The 19,846-nt window shown below is 40.6% G+C and overlaps 1 protein-coding gene across 3 annotated transcripts; it reads left to right on the top strand.

Annotated features, from left to right (window-relative positions):
* Positions 1-1,531: 1,531 nt before the first annotated feature.
* On the top strand, positions 1,532-18,354 carry pbxip1b (pre-B-cell leukemia homeobox interacting protein 1b). 3 transcript variants are annotated; one of them, XM_012865709.3, is made up of 11 exons: positions 1,532-1,665; positions 7,042-7,119; positions 7,448-7,523; positions 8,958-9,028; positions 9,259-9,583; positions 11,269-11,490; positions 11,613-11,636; positions 12,149-12,201; positions 15,919-16,029; positions 16,196-16,286; positions 16,562-18,354. In XM_012865709.3, the coding sequence occupies exons 2-11, from the start codon at positions 7,069-7,071 to the stop codon at positions 18,028-18,030; spliced, it is 2,493 nt and encodes an 830-aa protein (XP_012721163.3). In that variant the 5' UTR covers positions 1,532-1,665; positions 7,042-7,068; the 3' UTR covers positions 18,031-18,354. The 3 variants fall into 3 exon arrangements, with proteins under 3 accessions (XP_012721163.3, XP_021173806.2, XP_012721162.3); XM_021318131.2 differs by having other exon boundaries at positions 16,196-16,430; XM_012865708.3 differs by lacking the exon at positions 11,613-11,636 and having other exon boundaries at positions 16,196-16,430.
* Positions 18,355-19,846: the final 1,492 nt, after the last annotated feature.

Below are 19,846 nucleotides of genomic sequence, written 5' to 3'. Positions count from 1 at the left end.
CATCTTGTCTCCTTTCTATTTGACAGAGTTTGCTGTGCAGACTACCAACTACATTTTTTTTTTGTGTGCAACAACTTTGTCGAAGTTTGAGTGTGGAGAAAGTAAAGTATTTCTAATTTAAATTGTTGCTGAATGCAATTTAAACTATGCTGAGCGCCACACACCAGCCCGTCCAACATTTGATCAAAAATCAGTCTGAAGGTTGAATTCTTGAGCGGTTCCTGTACAAGTATGAGAAGAATTAAGATTCATCTGTATTTTTCAGAATTTAAGGTTGCTTTTCAATCAAAGAAAATGAGCACTTTGATTACAAGATTGTGAGAATAGTCATTAAGAGCCAGCAATCAGCGCAATCCAGCAGTACATGTAATATTAATCAGCTTAATTTCTTAACACTAATGATCAATCAAATATAGAACGTCCAAAATAAATGATATGAAACAATATTAACGAACCCAACATAAAGCAAAATGGCTCAGTAATTTGTAAAATGAAATTAAAATTTTATGAACGTTTTAGTCAACGTAAAGCACTCTGAACACCCCTTGTCATTTTATGGCTGATGTTTTACAGACTATAAAGTTCAGATTAGAGGGAAAGAGTTTAGCAATTTTAAAAGTCTTGCCAAAACCAGAGCCATTCCAACCCATAAAATGCTTCGATTTAAACTGTTCAATTGTAGCTCCGCTTGAACCTTTAGGGTTGCTGTTTGAGAGTTGTGCAGCTTCTAATGGGATTTTCTCTCGCCATGTTTAGCTCTTTCCATTCCCCTCTTAACTCTGACCAGCTGCTGAAGAAACGCCCACTCCATGATGCTGCCGCCACCGTGCTTCCAGTTGGATCGCTGTGTTCAGGTTGATGTGCGGTGCTAGTTTTCAGACAGTTTTTTGTATCTAGTATAAAGCGGTTGGTCTTGTTTGACTGAAAAACCCTCTTGTGCATGATTTGGAAACTGAAAGTCTCTTGGTTTTCGTACACCGACGGCTCTCTTCACATTGACAGATTGTCCCACCCGAGCTCTGAATCTCTGCATCTCCTCCAGAGTTACTTAGCGCCTCTTGGCTGTTTCTTTAATTAATGCTCTCCTTGCCTGCCCTGTAATGTCATTTTCTTTGGATTTGTAGATGATTGATGGATTAAATAGTTCTCCGTTAAATGTGCAAAGCTTGAGATATCGTTTTAAAACCAAACCCAACAACTTCACCCCTGAAGGCTGTATCAGCTATAAATATACGCCCTTCACAGATTTTTGTCCAAAACATTTTTTAAAAAGGCATGTCGCTTTTCCTCCACTTCACCATTACGTGCTCGTTTTTGTTTATATATTAAATAAATTAAAATCGAATGTTGTACAATTTGAAGTCTGCGGTAGCAACGTGAAAAAAATGTGACATGTATGCCACACAAACCTGTCAATCAACCAATAAACGTGTTTTTTTCGAGGAAAACTGAAGCTGGGCCTTGATTGGTTCCGCCGTCTGGCGAAGGGGCGGGGTCAGCGCGACCTCAGGCTGTGATTGGCCAAGGGGCGTGTAGCTCCTCAAGTTCAGACGGCACACACTCGAAGTTGAAGTTGACAAAGTTGGATGGGAAGAGACTGAAACAGCCCGCTGTCTTTGTCACATTCTCCGGGGGTCTGGAGTAAAGTTACCCACCACCACCACGGTAGGCATAATCTGAACTTTAACGCTGCCTTCTTGTTTGTTTGTTTGTTTTTTGTTTTGGGGAGGGGTTTATTTTAACCTCCAAACAGCTGCAGCGCATGCACACATCTTCGTGCGGCACCGCCTACGTCGGTTCACGTTTTCCTGGTTCGCTCGCCTTCAAGAGAAAAAAAACATGTTCGTAATCCTCTAAGGTTGCAGCGTTTCAAGGAACAACACGGTCGTTGCGTTTTGGTTCTCCTCCAATGGGTTAAAGTCATCCAAACTTTTATCGGTCTGCAGAAAATATCCCAGGCTTCAGGTTTTCTTAAGCCTGAGCCAGCTTCATCTGACGTTTCCTGTCCCCCTCCGCTCACTCCCATTGTCTCTGCGTATAATGAATGCATGTCAGGTCTGCTTTGCATGTGAGCCTCCCGGCACCAACTTTTGCCTCACTGTAAACCCTTTAAAGACACATCCCGTTTGCAGTTTAATCGCTTGACCTTTTTTGGTCATCTTTTTTTTTTTCTTATTCTTTTTCTTCCTTCCAATCCTTCCCTCCCCGGAGAGACCAGATAGGATCAGCTGCTGGGACCCAGTTGATGTGTTAGTTTGCATGCTCGGCCACTATAATGCATTGTCATCTGTGCACGTTTGCATACAGTGCGTGCAAGGAGCTATAAAGAGTTGTGTTTAGTTGATGGAGTAAAAAGGGGGAGGTCAGACATTGCGCGGATTATCTGCAAATGAGCAAAGAGGAAAAATGCACTCGAGTCCAAACTCTTAAAACTGTCGAATAGAGATGCAATTAGCTTTTAAAGCATCAGGCTTTATGGTGCATGTAAGGTAATCCTTTTAAAAAGTGTCCTTAGACTCCTCTTGCTGTTTTTCCCTGCGGCCATCCTCTGTATGCACCCCCCCTTTCTTTCTGTCTCTAGTCAATCCCACAGCAGCTAAATTTAGCTGCCATCTATTTAAACCACTCCACTATATGCTCCACAATGCTCCTTGTGGGGCCCCCAGGCTAGATCCGGCAGACTTCTCTCGGGAGGAACTGGATTAGGAGACCTACATTGCGGCGCTGGGAGGAAAATTGAATTTGGGGAGTGAAGTGTGTCATTATCCTTCCAGCGTGTGGGCCACCAGTGAGGTGTCTGCATTAATAGATCATGCTCGGATGACGTGTGAAAGAGCAATTAGCGTTTTTTTTTTTACGTTTGGAGAAGTTGCTCTGAAAGTTGGCGTTAAAAATCCCTTTCTCTTTGTGTCCTCAGAAATACAGCGGGCAGTTAAAATGTGCCACTTGGTAGACGTCTATTGGACGGAGCAATACGTTTTGAAATGAAAGGCTCCTTTAGCCTCTATCTTCAGAGTGGCGGAGGCCTTAGTTACCCGAGTCTGTGCCAAAACATTTGTCTGCTAGTCAAAAGCCAGGGTGCCCGCAAGGCCTCCTGTGCTCCCAAACTACTAATAAAGAGCTGAATTCTCCTACAGCAATAAGACTTTCCTGCACACCCACACACTTCTTCTCACTAAATGTTTGTAACACGTTACAGTAGGGCCTATGTTAGTAGAATGGGTGAGGCTGGAATCCAAATGCTGCGCATGCAAATACACATGTAAATGTCTTAAAGCCGCAAGATAAACAGTGATTGTCCTACTTGTTAATCATTTTCATTTTGTAGCTCCTAAGCAAATGTTTATGATTTTCTTTCATGCACTATGACTTTAGTGATATATGGATGGAAAGCCTGTTTTGAGGGTGAGCTCCGTTCAGGTATGGGAAATTAACAAAATATCTGGAACGGCGTCTCTTTTAAACAGGCTTTCTGCTCCGTTTGAGGATGATAAACAGTTTGAACTGGTTTGACTGTTTGCATACAGTCCTTTACGTGTTTTTATTTCATGTGCACACACATTGTTTTCTGAACTCTTTCACCTCGGTTATATTTTTGTTGATCAATTCTCTTTTATTTCAGTTCAAAAATTGAAACTCTGCAATAGACACCCAGGTTGCTTTATTGACGGCCATCTCAATTGCTGGGTCTTGTGTCTTACCTCTTCCTCCTGGCTCTACTTTCCAAGATTCGGGGTCCGTCCGAATACCCTTATTGGGTGAGGACTCTTCAGCCAAAGGGGAAGTGTATCAGCGGTCACTACGATAAGTGCCGTTTTTAAATAGTGCAGTCAGTAAGGAAGGAGGTAGGAAAATGAGCCTGCATGCTTCCTCACACAGCTAATTTAGCGTAGGAACCTCGTTTTGTCCGTTACCCCCAAAAGGAGTATCCATCCAAATACCCTTAATTATAGATTCTAGCTCCTGTTCCTTGACCTTTCGTGAGATAAACAGTAATAATACTACTGTGGGTATTTTGGACATCCTTTAACTCCGACGTCATTACGTTATGGATACACACATGGATGATGCGAGTCAAATCCTGGCCTACAGCCTTTCGATTAAAAAAAAAAGAACTACAAAGTGTGCGCTCTCTTCTCTCCGGACATTTTCATTCATTTCCGTGAGGTGGGCATCATGTCACACAAAGCATCATGGGATTCCTTATAGCTCCTTAGCATCGGTTAGTGAACGTTTTCTGGCCAATCAAGCACAGTCATTAAACTCAGGTACTTTTGGCAGTGTGGGCATGTAGGGTTGGGCAATATATCAAGATTTTAAAAATATTGAGATTTTTAAAAAAGAGATATGAGACCATATTGAGATGGTCCATGTTGCATTATAGTTATACTTGTGTGTATTCCAGCAGGTTGTTTTTCAGCTGTTTCTCATATTTATCTACAGCTATTTGTTAAAAAAAATTGCCTGTGAGACATTTGGGATAAAGCTTTGAGTCAGAGATGTCTTTTTAGAATTACTTTGCAAAAAGGAAAAACGTATCGCGACAAATATGGTGTATTCAGCCTAAAAAATGTTGAGAGATTAATTTTGGTCCATATCGCGCAGCCTATGGTCAGGTGCCAACTAAGCCCTGCTGGAAAATAAAATTGGCGTCTTAATAAAGCTTGGAAGAAAGAGGGAAGCATGAAAAGCTCTAATACTTCCTGGAAAATGGCCGTGCTGATTTTCTACTTGATGAACCGCAGTGGACCGGCAGCAGTAGATGACCGTGGAAACTTCACGCGGTATAAACTGGGCCTGAAGCAGTTTGGATCCGCTTCCTCTCCGCCCATCCTCCTGTATCTGCGGAAAAGCTTCCCTTCATCAGTTGTTTCTTTCCCAAACTGCAGACGTAGTTGAATGCAGCCATTTTAAAAATAAAACCATGTGTTTGTGACGAAAACGTTGAATTGTTTGTTTTTATTAATTTCTTCTAATACATATTGTCACTGCAACATTCCCCAATATTATCACATATAACTTGTTCTCCTATGAGACAATTTCTATATCAGTCTTTTGTATGTCTTGTATAATATTCTGTTTTCTAAGAAACAGAATTTTTTTTTCAAATAATGCAGAAAATAAACTCTTCAAAAGATACATCACGAGTAATGATTCTATATAATGACTTTCACCTTTTCAATTAAAAATAAGTCGATGATTTATACAGATGCGCCTGTAAATGCATATTTGATCCAAAATGAATAGTTGTCTTGCAATCTAAAAGCTGTTGGCTCGATTCCAGCTTCCTTGTGTTGATGTGCCTCTTGGCAAGGCACTTAACCCCAAGTTGCCTACCAAGCTGTACTGTAATGGGAAAACTTCAACACACATTCGCTGCCTTTTTTTAAGGCATTTTGAACGTGGAAATACTGAATCATTGATGCTCAAAAAAGTCTAATTATTTAAATCTAACTAAGCAGCTAAATGGAAGTTGTGCAGTGATTAGTCCCTTAGCAACTGTGCGTTTTCAAGAGCAAATCTGTTTTTTTTTTTTTTGGTTTTTTTTTTTTTGTGGTCAACTACTGTGAGTTGACTTAACCAGAAAAAGATGTTGGTCACCTTTCGAGCTGTAAACGGCCTTACCGAGCGTCCGTAGCTTCCCCTAGATAAAATGATGCTTCCTCAACATGATCTGTTGCAAAGAGAACAGAGTTCAAACTAGAAAAGAGATTGAGGGAAAAGGTCCAACTAGAAGCTGTGATAATTTTTCACAGCATGTTTAATGATCAAGTAGCACAAAAAAACACCCACACTGACTCAGCAGACATCTGCAATTCTATATGGGGACTTGATAGAGAAAGCAATGACCTTTTTATTGTAAATTAATTTGATTCTCTGCATTATCAGCCTAAAAAAAAATGCAGACTCCATTGTGATGAACTTAGCTTTCAAGCAGGCTCATTCTCAGAACTACTTACACTTTAGTTTTTTTTTTTTTTTTTTTAAGCAAAAACTTGTTTTTTTAAGGACAGACATTTGTGCTCAGACTGGACAAACATTCAGTGGTAGGTTATTTTTCTTCATCGCTCCTGTAAAAGTAAAATTGAAGAAAAAAAAAACCACACCCTAGGTTTTTATTAATGTCACAGCTGCCAAATAACTCCTGACCAGAAGAATGAAATCTCAAGGTCACCATCAGGGTGTTATGAAAGAGGTTTTGCTTCTTTCTTCTTCTTTTTTTTTTTTTTTAAGCATTGTTCTTTATCTCAAGGTTTCATGTGAAGGCTTGAAAATGTGAGTTGATTATTTTCCAGATTTAAAAAGAAGAATAGAGAATAAAAACATTAGCATTTTCAGATTTTAACTTCTTTCTATATTTATAGAATTTGTTATCTTTTATTGTCACCACGTGTGTCTATCTATCTATCTATCTATCTATCTATCTATCTATCTATCTATCTATCTATCTATCTATCTATCTATCTATCTATCTATCTATCTGTGAATGTAAATAAGACATCATCTGCCCATTCCTATTTCTTTTTGTATTTTTTTTATTCTTATTTTTCTCTTTTCCTTTGATCCACTGTATATATGAAGATTCACTGTATATAACTGATGCACCTTTCCTACTTTTGCACCTTCTTTTATGAGCCGATGTGGCAAGTGAATTTCTCCAATGTGAGATCAATAAAGCTTATCTTAAATAATAATCCATCTATCTACGGTTCTTGATCTTCAATCTATTATTACATATGTCTGTCCTGTGTCCATTTGTATACTTCCTTTTTTCATCTATCCACCCATCTCCTTTGTGTGTCTCTCGATCTATCCGTCTGTCCATCCAATCTGGAAACCTGTTCTGTGTTTCTTCTCATGGCTTTGTCAGTAGAGGGAAGGGGCCAGCTTCTCCTTGTGCCCACAAGTGGAGAGAGAAAGGTTGAACTCCTGACACAGGCGGTATGAAGAAGCAGAAGAGCACAGGGCCGTCCTCACTCTCGTTCCGTGCAGCTAATGCTAATCACGAGGTTTGTTTTCACTGCCGGTTTTGTGTTGCAGGAGACGGGCAAAGCCTCTGGGGGGGCCATGTCTGGGGGCGGTGCCGCCAACAACAGTTGGACCATCCTCACATCTGAGGTATGATCACTTTGTTAAAATGTTAAGTCACACTGGCTGACCCTATTAAGCTAGTCTTCTAGAAAGAGGAAGGAAGGAAAAAGCCTTGCCCCAGTTAATTTCCCTTTCGGGTCACCTGAATATGAATTAGGTTTGTGTCATTATGTTTTAAAAACATTTTTCATGTGAACGTTGTAAAAGAAGATGAACGAAGTTCAGTCAATCAAAAGGTTTCTGTACACACACATACGAATTGTTTTTTTCCTATACAATTTGACATATTTTAATGTATTTTTTTATTTTACCTAAATGGCTTTCTGTCTTCTGACGGACTCTCTGATCATCATAGGAGACGGTTGCTGAAACCCTGAGGCCCCTCGCAGAGGGAACAAAGCAGCATGAAGAAAGCCATACATCTGCTGCAGGTCTCGTTACAGTATATGCAATTATTATTTTTTTTTACCCACATGAAAATATTTACAATGAATTACGCAACATGCCAATCAAGTGCCTGGGTTTTGTGATGAACGGAGAATCTGGACTAACTTTGAATAAAGTTATGCTCGCTAATCTCGGAAATGTAAGGTAATGTAGGTACATATAAACGCCTTAAAATAAACTCTCTTATTTATTAGAGAACCAAAAAGGTGTGATCTAACTAAAGAAGAAGTTTGAGCACCCCTTCCCCCTTAAAGCTTCCTTCACTTGTCTGGCATAAGATCAACCCATCTACTGACGTCGGTCCGAGGAAAGTTTGCCCACTCCTCACCTCCCGCTGTGAGATGTTAGGGGGGTTTCTTATGTGTACATAAGAAACTGAGGAAACTTTCAAAAGTTTCATCTCAATGAGACTTTTCCTGGTTAATTAAAATAAAAAAAATAAAGTAAAATGCTGAGTAAGGATTATGTTACGTGTGCCCGATGTGTCTACGTGGGAATTTCAGCCATTTTAATCCAAACTGTACGTTGGGTTGTCCTTACTTATTCCTCAACGGAAAAGACTTCTGCAAAATATGTTTTGCGAAAAATCTGAAGTGTTTTCTCCTGCTTTTATACAAAAGCATAAATATATTATTTATACTTTTTGTGTATCCATTTGTCCAATCATGTTGAGCTCACAGTGCTTTAAAGGGGATTGTATAGGCTGTTAAATGTTTTTTTTTAAAAGTCTGGGTTTTTAATTTCTTTTTTTTATTATAAAATGTAAAGTTTGCCATTGCCAAAGTGGAGGTAAGGTGTCTGGCACTGTGCACATCAATGCAGCGCATTTCCTAAATGATACAATTCTTAAGGCAAAGGTGGGGGTAAAAAATATAAAAAATAAGAAACCCAAATCCCACAAAATATTTAGAGAGAATTCTGGAGAAGTATAGACTACTTTAAAAACATTTTTATTAACCAGTTATCAGCTCTGACAGCTATACACATGTTATAAACCTGCATCAGTTTAAATCATGTTCCTCACAATAATCTGGTACTGATGTGGCGATACAGAAGAAGAAGACTACTTCCAGTCATCACTAATAAAACATTGTTCTGCAAACTGTCTAATTGAGGGCTACATTTTATTTTTGGCTCACTCTCTTTGCTTGAATAAGTGTTTTTTTGTTTGTTTGTTTTTTTGTCTCTTAGCCATGGCAAACTAATGCTTTTTTAAAACTTTGTTTCATCTGAACATTAATTTCCTGTGTTTTCTTGGTCAGAATTAAAATCAAAGCTGAATTCGGCCATCGGTTATGGTCAAAGGTGCTCAGTGTTTTACAGCAGCCTGAATGGTTCCCGTTCATAAAGGTGACGGTTGAACGACGCTGAACTGCTGCTTTAAATGCTTCCTCTCCTGTTCTTTCTTGACGAACCAGGACCTGGAGAGAAAAACCAGCCTGCAAAAAGTGCCGAGTCTGCAGAAAGACTCCCTGAGGAGGATTACCTAGTAAGACAGCAAAACTCATGACACTGTATTATGTAACAGTAGTTTGTGTTGTCCTCTTGCTTTATTTTCGAGCATTTAAAATTAGCCAGTGATCAATTGCTTTTATTTAACATTTAATCTTATCACTGTTTTAAAGGTTTGCTTATTTTTACATTGCTGGAGAATCATTGTTGTCCTTTACCCTCAAAAGTTTTGAACATTTTTAAAGAAAAACATGTTCTCTCCTTTAGGTATCTGAAGAAAAAAGAGCAGATCAAAGCGCAGACTCAGATCAGCACTCCTCTGTTCCTCTGTCCGTGGATGGCCCCGGCACCTCGGACCGGGCCGACGTGAAGAGCAGACCCGAGGGAACGACGCAGTCTGGCCCTGACCCGGAATCATCTTCCGACTCCTACACCCTCCTGACACCTTCCCTCGACGGGCCCCCAGTCTCACTGCTCGGCACAGAGACTCTTGGAGGTGCAGAGTTTTCACAGGCTCAAGAGGAGCTTCCACAAGAAGAAGAACTGCATCTGCAAAATAAGGAGGAGGCGCACCCAGAGGGAGAGGAGTCAGGTGAGTATCCACAGACCAGTGACACGGAAAGATGGTCAGGTTGTCGGGTTATTAACACACAGCACTGATCTCCCATAAATGTGGGTAAATTTGTTTTATTGCAGGGGCATAATGTAAAAAATTATCTATTAATCTCTAAAACAATTTTACCTTTTTAATTTGAGAACATGTATTCAGTTTAGAAAAATGTGCCATGTTTAATAAAAAATAGTTTTTAACATAATCACCAGTTCAACAATTATTAGCATCCTAACTGTTTATATTTCTTTAAATCCTCCTTTAAAATTAGGATACAGTGCAGCCTTCTCCAATAACAAAGACCTGTTTTTATCTGGTTAACCTTATCTGGGCTGACTTTTTTGCATTATTGTCTTGCTGAAAGATCCGATGGAGTGTTTTTTTTTTTTTTTTTTTTTTTTTTTGTACTAGGAAGTCGGATTCCCAAGTTTCTCGAGGCAAATGCAACAAAAATATTAATTTAAATCCTGAGTGGGGGTGTCAAAACTCATGGAGTGATCCTGTGTTTGGCAATATGGCAGCGTGCACATGTAAAATGTAGGAAAGGTTGCTGATAGAAACCTTCTGAACTGTAAATGGATATAAACTATCTCTTTAAACCAGTGGTGCTCATTGTAAATAAGTTTGGTGACCTGTAACATTTGTGTTTTAAGCAATAAAGTTAAGAGAAAAAAAATATTATAGTTGTCTATGGCTAGCATTTAGACACCAGACTAATTGGCAAATTTAATCTAATTCGCAGCTGGGAAGCTCCCAGCTTAGGTGGACGTCATTCCAAAGTTCATAATGCCATGAACTCTTGACATGTTTCCAGGAGCCTTTGAAAGATAAACAAGCCCACAACAGTGGACAATAACTTTAAACTGATGTCATTTAGATATCAAAAATACGTTTATGTTTTTGATGGTAAAACAGAAATCCAGCAGGCCTCCCAACAACCAGTTGGGGTAGATGGCACTCCATAACCAGAGGATCACCATTTTCTACAGTTCTGTAACAGATTACCATAGTTAGATGGTAATGGTCCAAAAAGCCTTGATTTTTATTTGTTTATTTTTTTTTTACCTGCAACATTAAGATGGTGGGGTCTAAAATTCAGGCCCTATTATCTGGTTCAGGCTTGTGGGGGTATAATGATATGTTCTTTTTTCTTTGATATCTTTGGGTCTCCTGCCATAGCAGCATCATTTAAACCTTCATTACTTTTAATCAATCATCTGATGGCTACTAACAGCTGGATGATTCACCATGTCCTAAAGAGCTAATCCCAAACTGCGTTGTTGAACATGAGCAGGAGTTAAATGTGCTCCAGTGGCCTCCACAGTCACCGGATCTCAGTCCAAGACAGAACTCCATCATGGACGTTCAGACGACAGATCTGCAGCAACTATGTGATGCCATCATGTCAATATGATCCAAAATCTGTGAGGCGTGTTTCCAACATCTTGTTGAACTGATGCTACTAAGATATCATCAGTTCTGAAGCCAAAGGGGGGGGGGACCGATCCATTCCTATCTACATGTACCTAATAAAGTGGCAGTTTCATAATGCTTATATAAAATGTGTGTCAGAGCTGAGTTTGAACATCAAAACCTTTTTATTTGCAGTAAAGCACAGAAAGTTCATTTCAATAGCTGTTAAAGATCTCTTCCCCCTTTGTGTTCAGGAGTCTGTGAAGAAAGGACGGAGAACAAAGGGGAGAAGGTAGAGCTAGAGGAGAGGAGGAAAAAGTCTCTCCTGGAGCAGATTGGAAGAAAAGAGGAGGAAGAGGAAGAAGTAGAAGAAGAATTTCAGGTGCCGCAGCCAGAGACCGACGGCGTGTTCTCTCTTAACAAATGCATCCTGGCCGCTCTCATTCTGTTGGGTCTCGGCACCGTCTTTTTCTCTGGTGAGCATCACTCCTCGGCCTTTTCGTCACGGCGTTTTAGGCTTTAAACACATAAAAGTGGGAAGTAATAAAAAAACAAGACTAAAGGGAGGCTCTGAGACTGAGGTGTATTATGCCTGCAGGTGTCTTCATGGACTTCGACGAGGGTAGGCTGTTTTTATTAGTCCTGTTGTGTGTACACGGATGTAAAATGATGCAACTTTTCTTGGCAGCAGTGTGTTTTGAAAAAAGTGCACGTAGAACTTTGCATGGGATGCTTTTCAAAATATGCATTAAAAGTCCCCAGTCCTTTCGCTTTGTTTTGGTTTGTCCTGACATTGGTATTAAAATTACACATAAATTAGCTACACTAAAGTCTGAAGGGTCTAGTAGCTTGACCATCATGCATATTGCAATCAGTGAAAGGAAGATTATACAGTTTGAGGTTAAAATAAAACAAGAATTTTCTAGTTTTTATCCAGAAGTTTGCAAACTTGCCCTCTTTTTTTAGAAAAGTTGATATTGGTTTATACATTCACTTTATCCTAAAATTTGCAGAACATTTTTTGCTTGGCATTTTTATTATTTGTGCAGCTTACCTTTTTATAAGCTAAAGATATTATGCTGATTTGAAGTTACAGTCATCCACATTGATTCTACTGCCTATAATGATTTGCAGAGGGTGATTACACAACAAGGGAACTGAAGGATGCAGAAACACCAGGAAAACAGGTCAGTCTCCCTCTCTTCTGTCTGTTTTATTGACATCACATTTATCCAGTGTGCATGAATTTGTACGTGTACAGTGTGGGGCTGAATCGATTCCACAAGTAACTCAAGTAGCGACGTTACAGAAATTCCTCCAAGCATATTTGATTTATTGCTTTATTCAATCACTGTGATTGTGTACTGCTCACCATGTTCCCCCAGGACAGATATCACTGTTGCTCAATAAGCTCGTGCCAAAAGATCAGATTTGCAAAAACGTTTGGTCGCAAATGGAAAAATAGAAAACAGCAAATGAATCCATGCATCACAGAATACTTTTATAAACAAAAGATGAATGTATTTCTGATTGAAACCGCCTTCCTCAAAGTCACAGTGTTTACTGTGAGGTTGGTGAGTAAACGCCGAACCCTGAGTTATGATGCCCACACAGGAGTAGACGGTTTTAGACATTTTAAAGCAGGGCGCTTCAATTTTTAAATTTAAACATCAATTTGCAGCTTTATTTTGAGAGGGAATCATTTCCTCTTTCACAGAGCAAAAATGCATACAAGATCACTGCTCGGCTGCCTTTAAAACTGAGCTAAATAAACTCAGGGGAGAGACAGTTTTTTTTTTTTTTTAGATCATCAAAGGACACAGCGTACACTGAGCAAGCCCGAGATGGGAGATTAAAGTTGGTCCCCTTCTTATCTTTATGATGTCGTTTTGTTCCTGGACGGTAGGCTGTTTAATGCAATGAAACGGAGCTGCACCAGATGGGAAAACTGTGCAATTACAATACAAATTTCATCAGTGACTAGAACAGTCTGGACCGATAACCAGAAGGCTTTCTTGTCTACGGTTTATGCTATTTTTAAAGTCCTTTTAATCAGGAGCCAGCGGAAGTCGTCTCTGGTTTTACGGAGCATAGACTCATGTAGCTGTGCCCCTCCCCAACCCGTTGCTATGGATTGCAGGTCAGCTAGCTGTGAGAAGGCGGCTGCGTTTTATATATGCGGGAAAGACTGGCTGTGTGTTTTTATTTATTTTTTATATAAATGTATTTTCTGTATTTCTTTATTTACCAGGACAGTGCATATCGACGACGATACACCTGTAACATGTCAGAGTTGGCCAAAAGCTAATTTTCATCTACAGTCCTGTTTGCCTGTTGTACGGTGGCACCCTAAAAGAAGCATAAAATATTATAAAGTGTTAAACTAGAGTTGAAACAAAATATTAGGGCTGTGTTATTCCATTGTAGCATTAAAGCAGCGACAGTAAAGACGCAATAATACAAGTAAAATTAGTCGGTGGAAACAGCAGTTATTTTAAGCACAAGCAGCAGTAACAAAGGGTTTAGTAACAGCAGAAAAACGACAATGCAAGGGTCATGCATTAGTAAGCGTGTTAAAACATTGGATAGAGACAGAATAAAATAACAAGCATTGTTAGTGAAAAAATTATAATACAATTGTAAATATTTCCTATTAAAAATAATCACGGTGTGAAAACTAAAGGACTAACGGTTATAGTGATGCTGTTTTACAACAGTTGTGAAGCTATGGGCTGATTGACAAAACTTTTTTTTTTTAAAACAAAAAGCAATTACATGTTATAATTGTCTTTTTATAATCTAAAAATGTCAGACCAATTCCCATCTAACATGGATTAAGCCAGATTTCCATCATCATTTTATCTTCTCCAATGCTTCAACAAGTCTTGCTGACTTTCATCAGATTTGGTTGTGAGCATCCACTTCTGTGAGCGTCTGTTCAACTGAGCAAAAGTACTGTGGATGGAAAGCAACCAAAGAACTGTAGTCTAATGGAGTGTTTTGTGCTACTAATACGGCACACATTGAGGGTGCAACAATTGTGTTTCAAAACGTGTGCTGCCTCGGATCAGTGGTCTGGAACTCCAGTCCTCGACAGCCGGTGTCCTGCAACTATTGGATGCGTCTCTGCTTCATCACACCGCACTCCAGTATGAGCTCATTTGCAGAGCTCTGCAAAGCTTGACTGCATACTAGAGAGGCAGATTAGCTGTTCGACTCGGGTGGGTAAGGCAAGGGACACAAGTTGCGGGACATCGGCGCTCGAGGACTGGAATGTCAGATCGCTGCCTGAGAGAAAGACGATTTTTAGAGTTTTCAAGTTCATTTGTACAAGATTGGGGCTTTCTTAAAAAAAAAAAAAAAATTATTGCATAGCATAAGTGTCTTGCAAAATTATTTAAACCCATCAACTTTTTGTCTTGGTCTTTCACATAAAATCCCAAATCAATACTATTGAGGTTTATGCTTTTTTTATTGTGCAAAATGCAATATTGCAACTGATTAAGAGAAAGGAACTGATGTATTAGTTTAAAAAAAAAAAACAAGTAAAATCAAAAACGTTTGTGTTTAGTTGCCATTATGGTGATACCCGCAAAAAAAACCACGTGCAACCAACTGTCTTCCAGATTTAGAGTTGGCTTATCTCAGAGAGCGCTGCTCAGTTATGTGATAGTGGGAAGAGAATGACACTACTACTACTACTACTACTACTACTAGTACTAAAACTACTACTACTAACCAAGCTACTGTAAATACGGCCGTCTATCTGACAGGCTGTGCAAGGAGCTAGTTAATTAGAAAACCAGTCCTGTGGCCCATTGTAGCTCTGGAGAAGCTGTAGATTCTGTTAAAAATAGAATATAGGTATCCTTTACCGCCCCTCAGTGGGGAAATGCAGGTGTACCGGCCGCAAATGTAGAGTCACACAAGGTAAAATGTAATTACCAAAAATACCTGACTGTACAAATAGGGCACATAGGGAAGAGTTGGTTGATTAGACTACTATTGGTTATACACTCCACAAATATGGCCTTTATGCAAGACTGCAGAGTGATATCTATTATTTGAAGAAAGTATTAGAGGTCTCACTTTTAGTGTACCAAAAACCATCGAGGAGATGGTTTGGGGAGGGTCTGTTGACAGATAAATAGTTTTGGATTTTACAAATCTCTAAAGAAAATTGGAACTAATTGGAACTAAACCTGTTAGAGGCTGCTACAGATTTGAGGCGGGGGTCCATCTTCCATTAGGAAAACGACCCCAAGCTTGAAACCTGAGCTACAAAGGAAGGGTTCAGGGCAAAGCACACTTGTCTTTTCCAATGGCCCAGTCAAAGTTCAATCCCTGTTGAGAATCTACAGCAACTTAAAAACTAATGTTCAGGCTGTCTCCATCGAAATGAACTTGAGCTATTTTACCAAAAATGGGCAGAGCTGGTCTGTAGATGTGCAAGGCCAGTACAGTAATTTTTTTTTTTTTACTTTGTTTCATTTAAAACCATGTTTTCTTGCACTCCACTTAACAATTTGTAACTAGTTTATGTTGGTTTATTAACAATTATTAATACTTTATGTTGGTTTATCACATATAGTCGCAGCAAAACACAATAAGGTTCATGTTATGATGTGACAAACTTTGAAAAAGTACAACATTTGTGACTACGTACATGATTTCAAAATATTACATGATAAAAATATTAAATAGTAGCAGTTCTAGAGCAATGACCTTTAAATACACGCATTTACTGTGCCGTGCTTGTTAGACAGACCAGGGCAGCAGTGCATCACCAGCTGTTCACCACTTTCTGCTTGGAAATTGTTTGTTCTTGTTTATATCTAGCCAGTCTGGTGCAAGTGGTGCAAATTCAGCCTCTGTTTTTTTCTGTGTGTGTAATTTGTTGACAGGAGTGGCTTAATCCCGACGTATCTCCACATTTGGACGCCAACAGCTCCGAGCTCCTGAGTAAGCTAGCTGAAGGGAACCAGCAGATTTCTGCACTCCAAGCTCAACTTCAGGTGTGACTCCATTCTGTCTGCTGCTTCGTCTCACTTTAGCGCATTCGTTATGTATATATATGTGTAAAACAAATGAGAGTCTTTGCGTAAATGTGTCAGCGGGTGCGTAGCGTGCTCATGGGACCTTCATTACCTCTCCGTTATTTTCTCCCCCCCCTCCTACCAGGCACAGAAAGAGGAGCTAAAAGTAGCCAAGGAGCAGGCAGCGGAGGGAGTGAAGGAGCGGCTGCTTTGGGAGGAGGTGGAGAAGGAAAACAGTAGGTTGAAGACAGAGATTGCATCTCTCCCAGTCCTTCAGAAAGAGAACGACAAGATGAAGAAGGAGCTGGAGTCTGTCCCGACCCTACAGAAAGAGCTAGAAACCCTCAGATCCACTGTAGCACACTTAAAAGTCTCCCCAGGTACAAAAGCACAGAGTGAGCAGGTGAAGGGGCTTACCAACTAAAACAGCAGGGGAAAGCAGAGCCAGATTAGACTTTTGCTTTTATTGCAGACTTCATGTCTCATTTTTTAACTTCTGTGTCTCTTTCAGCGTCCGGTCAAGCAGATCAACCAAGGATGAAGCCCTCTACATTACCACCTAGTGGCCAAACAGAGGATGGCAGGCAGGACGCAGCTGAAAAACAGTCCAGGAAGAGGTGGGAACCCCAGAGGCAGAAGAATGATCTAAAAAGGGATAAATATGAAATGAATGACAAGAAGCAGTGGAAGGATGAAGAAAAGTCTGTAAGGAAGGAAGGAGATGAAAAGGAGGTTAAAAAGGGAGATAAAAAGGAGGGGAAGAAGGGAAAACATGACCATGGCAAGTTTGAGAGGAACAAGGGTGAGCCAGATAAGCAAAAGAGGCAAAGTGATGAGACAAAACAGTGGAAGGAGAAAGAGCTGAAGAAAGGGAAAGGTGGACGAGGAGATGAGGGAAGGCCCTGGAAGAACAAGGAAGGTAGGAAAGAGTGGAAGGAAGAGAGCAATTGGAAAAAGGGAATCTTTGAGAAGGTGCACGAAGGTGAGGAATGGACAGGGAAGAAGGAGAAAGAGTGGCGGGGAGGGAAGAATCAGAAGCCAGACGGAGGAGAAGAGATGGGGTGGAAGAAAGGGAAACATGGAGCAAAGGAAAAGCAGGAAAGAAAAGATGGGAGGCAGAAAGGAGATATGAAAGATGCTGAGTGGAAGGAGAAAGCTGGCAAGGATCACGGTAAGGAAGGCAAGGGAAAGGGTGAGAGAAAGCAGTGGGACAATGTCAAAAGCCAGGGCAAAGAGAGGACGGCGAAGGATGAGAGAAAACTGGGCAATGAGTATGAGAGGAAGAGCAAAAATGGCAAACAAGAGAAGGAGCTGAAGGCGAAGGACGAGACCTCGGAGCAGTTTCAGATCAAAGAGACGAAACTGAAAGAGAAAAGGCACAAGGCAGACTGGGGAAAAGACCAGGCGCACTCACCGAAAACCAGAAACGACCAGAAGTCTCCAGGTCACCACGGCCACAAGGGGGAGCACCTGTATGGAGAGCGAAAGCCCGACCACAGCCACTCTAAATCCTCTGTGGGACAACCGGAGTACTGGCTCCAACAGAGGGAGCGCCTCCAACACGACTCCAGGCCGCCGCAGCAGTGCCACACGCTGGAGGCCTGCGCCCACAACGAGGGGCTCCTCCCTGTGCCGCTGGCCGAGTTCCAATCCCTCCTGCAAACGTACCTCGCCAGGGCGGAGGAGGCCGGGGTGGACGGAGCCAAAACGGCCGAGCTCAGAAAGCTCGCCTCGGAGTTCTTCAAGGACGGCACTTTTGTGCACGACCAGAGGAGCTTCCAGGACTTCGCTGACGACCTGGCGGATATTTTGGAAGACTTGGTGGAGGGAGAGGACGGCGGAGAGGAAGACAGCGATCTGGAGGACGAAATGGAAGGCTTTGAGAAAGAAGCCCTGAAGATGTTTTCACTGCCAGGAGGAGGAGAGAAGGAGAAGAGGATTAAGGAAGGGAGGAAGGAGAGCAGACAGGAACGTGGCTGATGATGAACTGGACACGCTTTCTTTGTTGACTACAGTTACTTCAATATGTTCATCAGGCCGTCGTCCTTATTTGTGCCACTACCATCCTTTTTAATTCGTGTTGCTAAACTTTAGAGCATTATTCTGCCGTTTTGCACTGGCTGATGGGGAAAGCGGCAATTTCCTAATAAAGGCTCTCAGTGTGATTTTTTTAAATCTGGAGTTTGTCTGGCTCATGGACATGCTTTGATCTAAATCCCTGTAGCTCTGTCTGTGTTTAGGGAGGCGAACCTCCATCTCCGCTCTCCGTTTTCTTCCAAGCAACTGACCAGCTTTTTTTTTTTTTTTTTTTTTTTTTTTTCCCTTGCTGAACACGACATCCCCACAGCATGATGCCGCCACCACCGTGTGGGTTCATGGCATCTCTCTGGTCTTCCGCCACGCACCCTCTGGAGGGTTACTTTCAAAAACCGCTTTCTTCTCGCAAAGGTTTTTTTTTTTAACATGAAAAGCTGGGTCCAGATTTTTTTGCGTTGAGCTACGGACACGTTAAGGAAACATCCACGGGTGTTAAAATGTTTCGTGACGCTGGAGTTTAAACCTGCTGGAACGGTTTGGATGCTCTGATCATTTAGAGTAAAGCTTTTTATTTAAACACATCCTGTTCATGCAGCTCTGCACTATTAATGTAATGACTTATTAAACCGTTTTTTGTTAAGGCTTCAATGTGGATTACTAGACGAAGATGGTGAATAATTTATGTTTCAGAATTTGGCATTGACCTTTTTGTTATTGTTGTATATACTGCAGGCAACATGTTTTATTTAGGGACGTATTTAATTGTATTGTTAAGCAGACATTGTGTGGAAAAAATACATTTGTTGCACTTAAAGTACTTCTGTGGTACGTTTTCACGCCATCTTCATTTTCAATAGGTTTATGTGTTACATTAAAATCTGCGTTATCATTTGTATGTTTACAGACTTGTTGATTGTAGTTCCTTTGTCATGCAGAGAATTTGAGTTAAGATGTTTTTTTTTTTTTTGCTTCTGTTACAACAATAAGAAAATAAACTGATATCTTTTTTTTGGGGGTGAAATAGTTTTATTGTCTTGTTTTTAGCTCATAAATTAAAACTTTCTCCGAGAACAACCAATAGTCATGTTAATTTGTCTGTGAACCTGTAAGCCCCGTTAATGAAGAAAGCACTTGTTAGTTTTAGAGCGTGGTTTAAAAAAATGTTGAAGTGGCGTTTCTGACCTTGCAAGGTTAAAATCGACCCTTTTTCAGAACTTTGCTCTTCAGTTTTCATCCTTAGGCTTAACATGCTAATATTACAGACTTCCTAGTAACCCCCCATCCCCCAGCATATTATCTAGCATAAGGTTTGAATTTCTTCCAAATAAATGATTCATTAAAATCAATTGTGTGACCTTTTCGATAAATCAAACTTTCTTTCTCGTCTCTGCGGCCCTTCAAAAATTGCTGGCTCATAACTTTTTTTGCTACACACAGACGCCTGCATCCAAGCTGCCCGGCTGCCAAGTACACCATTATGGTGTTCTCCTAACGGTGGAGTCATTAACATTGGCCAAGGTGAGGCTTTAATCTGAAAGGACCTGAAGCGAGCAGTATTGAAAAGGGGGATGTCCGCGTCTCGAAGCTGAGGGGCTTCTCCACAGAGACCTTGTATTAAAAATCCTCTGGGGTGATTTACTGGTCAGACGGAGGAGGAGATGTTAAGTGAGTTCCTGCTAATCAGCAGCTATTCTGCCTCTTTCCTTTAGGATTTCTTCCAGGATTGACCTGTACAGTGCCTTGCAACAGTACCCCCCCC

This window comes from Fundulus heteroclitus, chromosome 3, assembly GCF_011125445.2.
Source record: "Fundulus heteroclitus isolate FHET01 chromosome 3, MU-UCD_Fhet_4.1, whole genome shotgun sequence".
NCBI classification, from domain to species: domain Eukaryota; kingdom Metazoa; phylum Chordata; class Actinopteri; order Cyprinodontiformes; family Fundulidae; genus Fundulus; species Fundulus heteroclitus.
The sequence above is the reverse complement of the archived record's forward strand: the minus strand, read 5'-3'. Positions and strand labels throughout refer to the sequence as shown.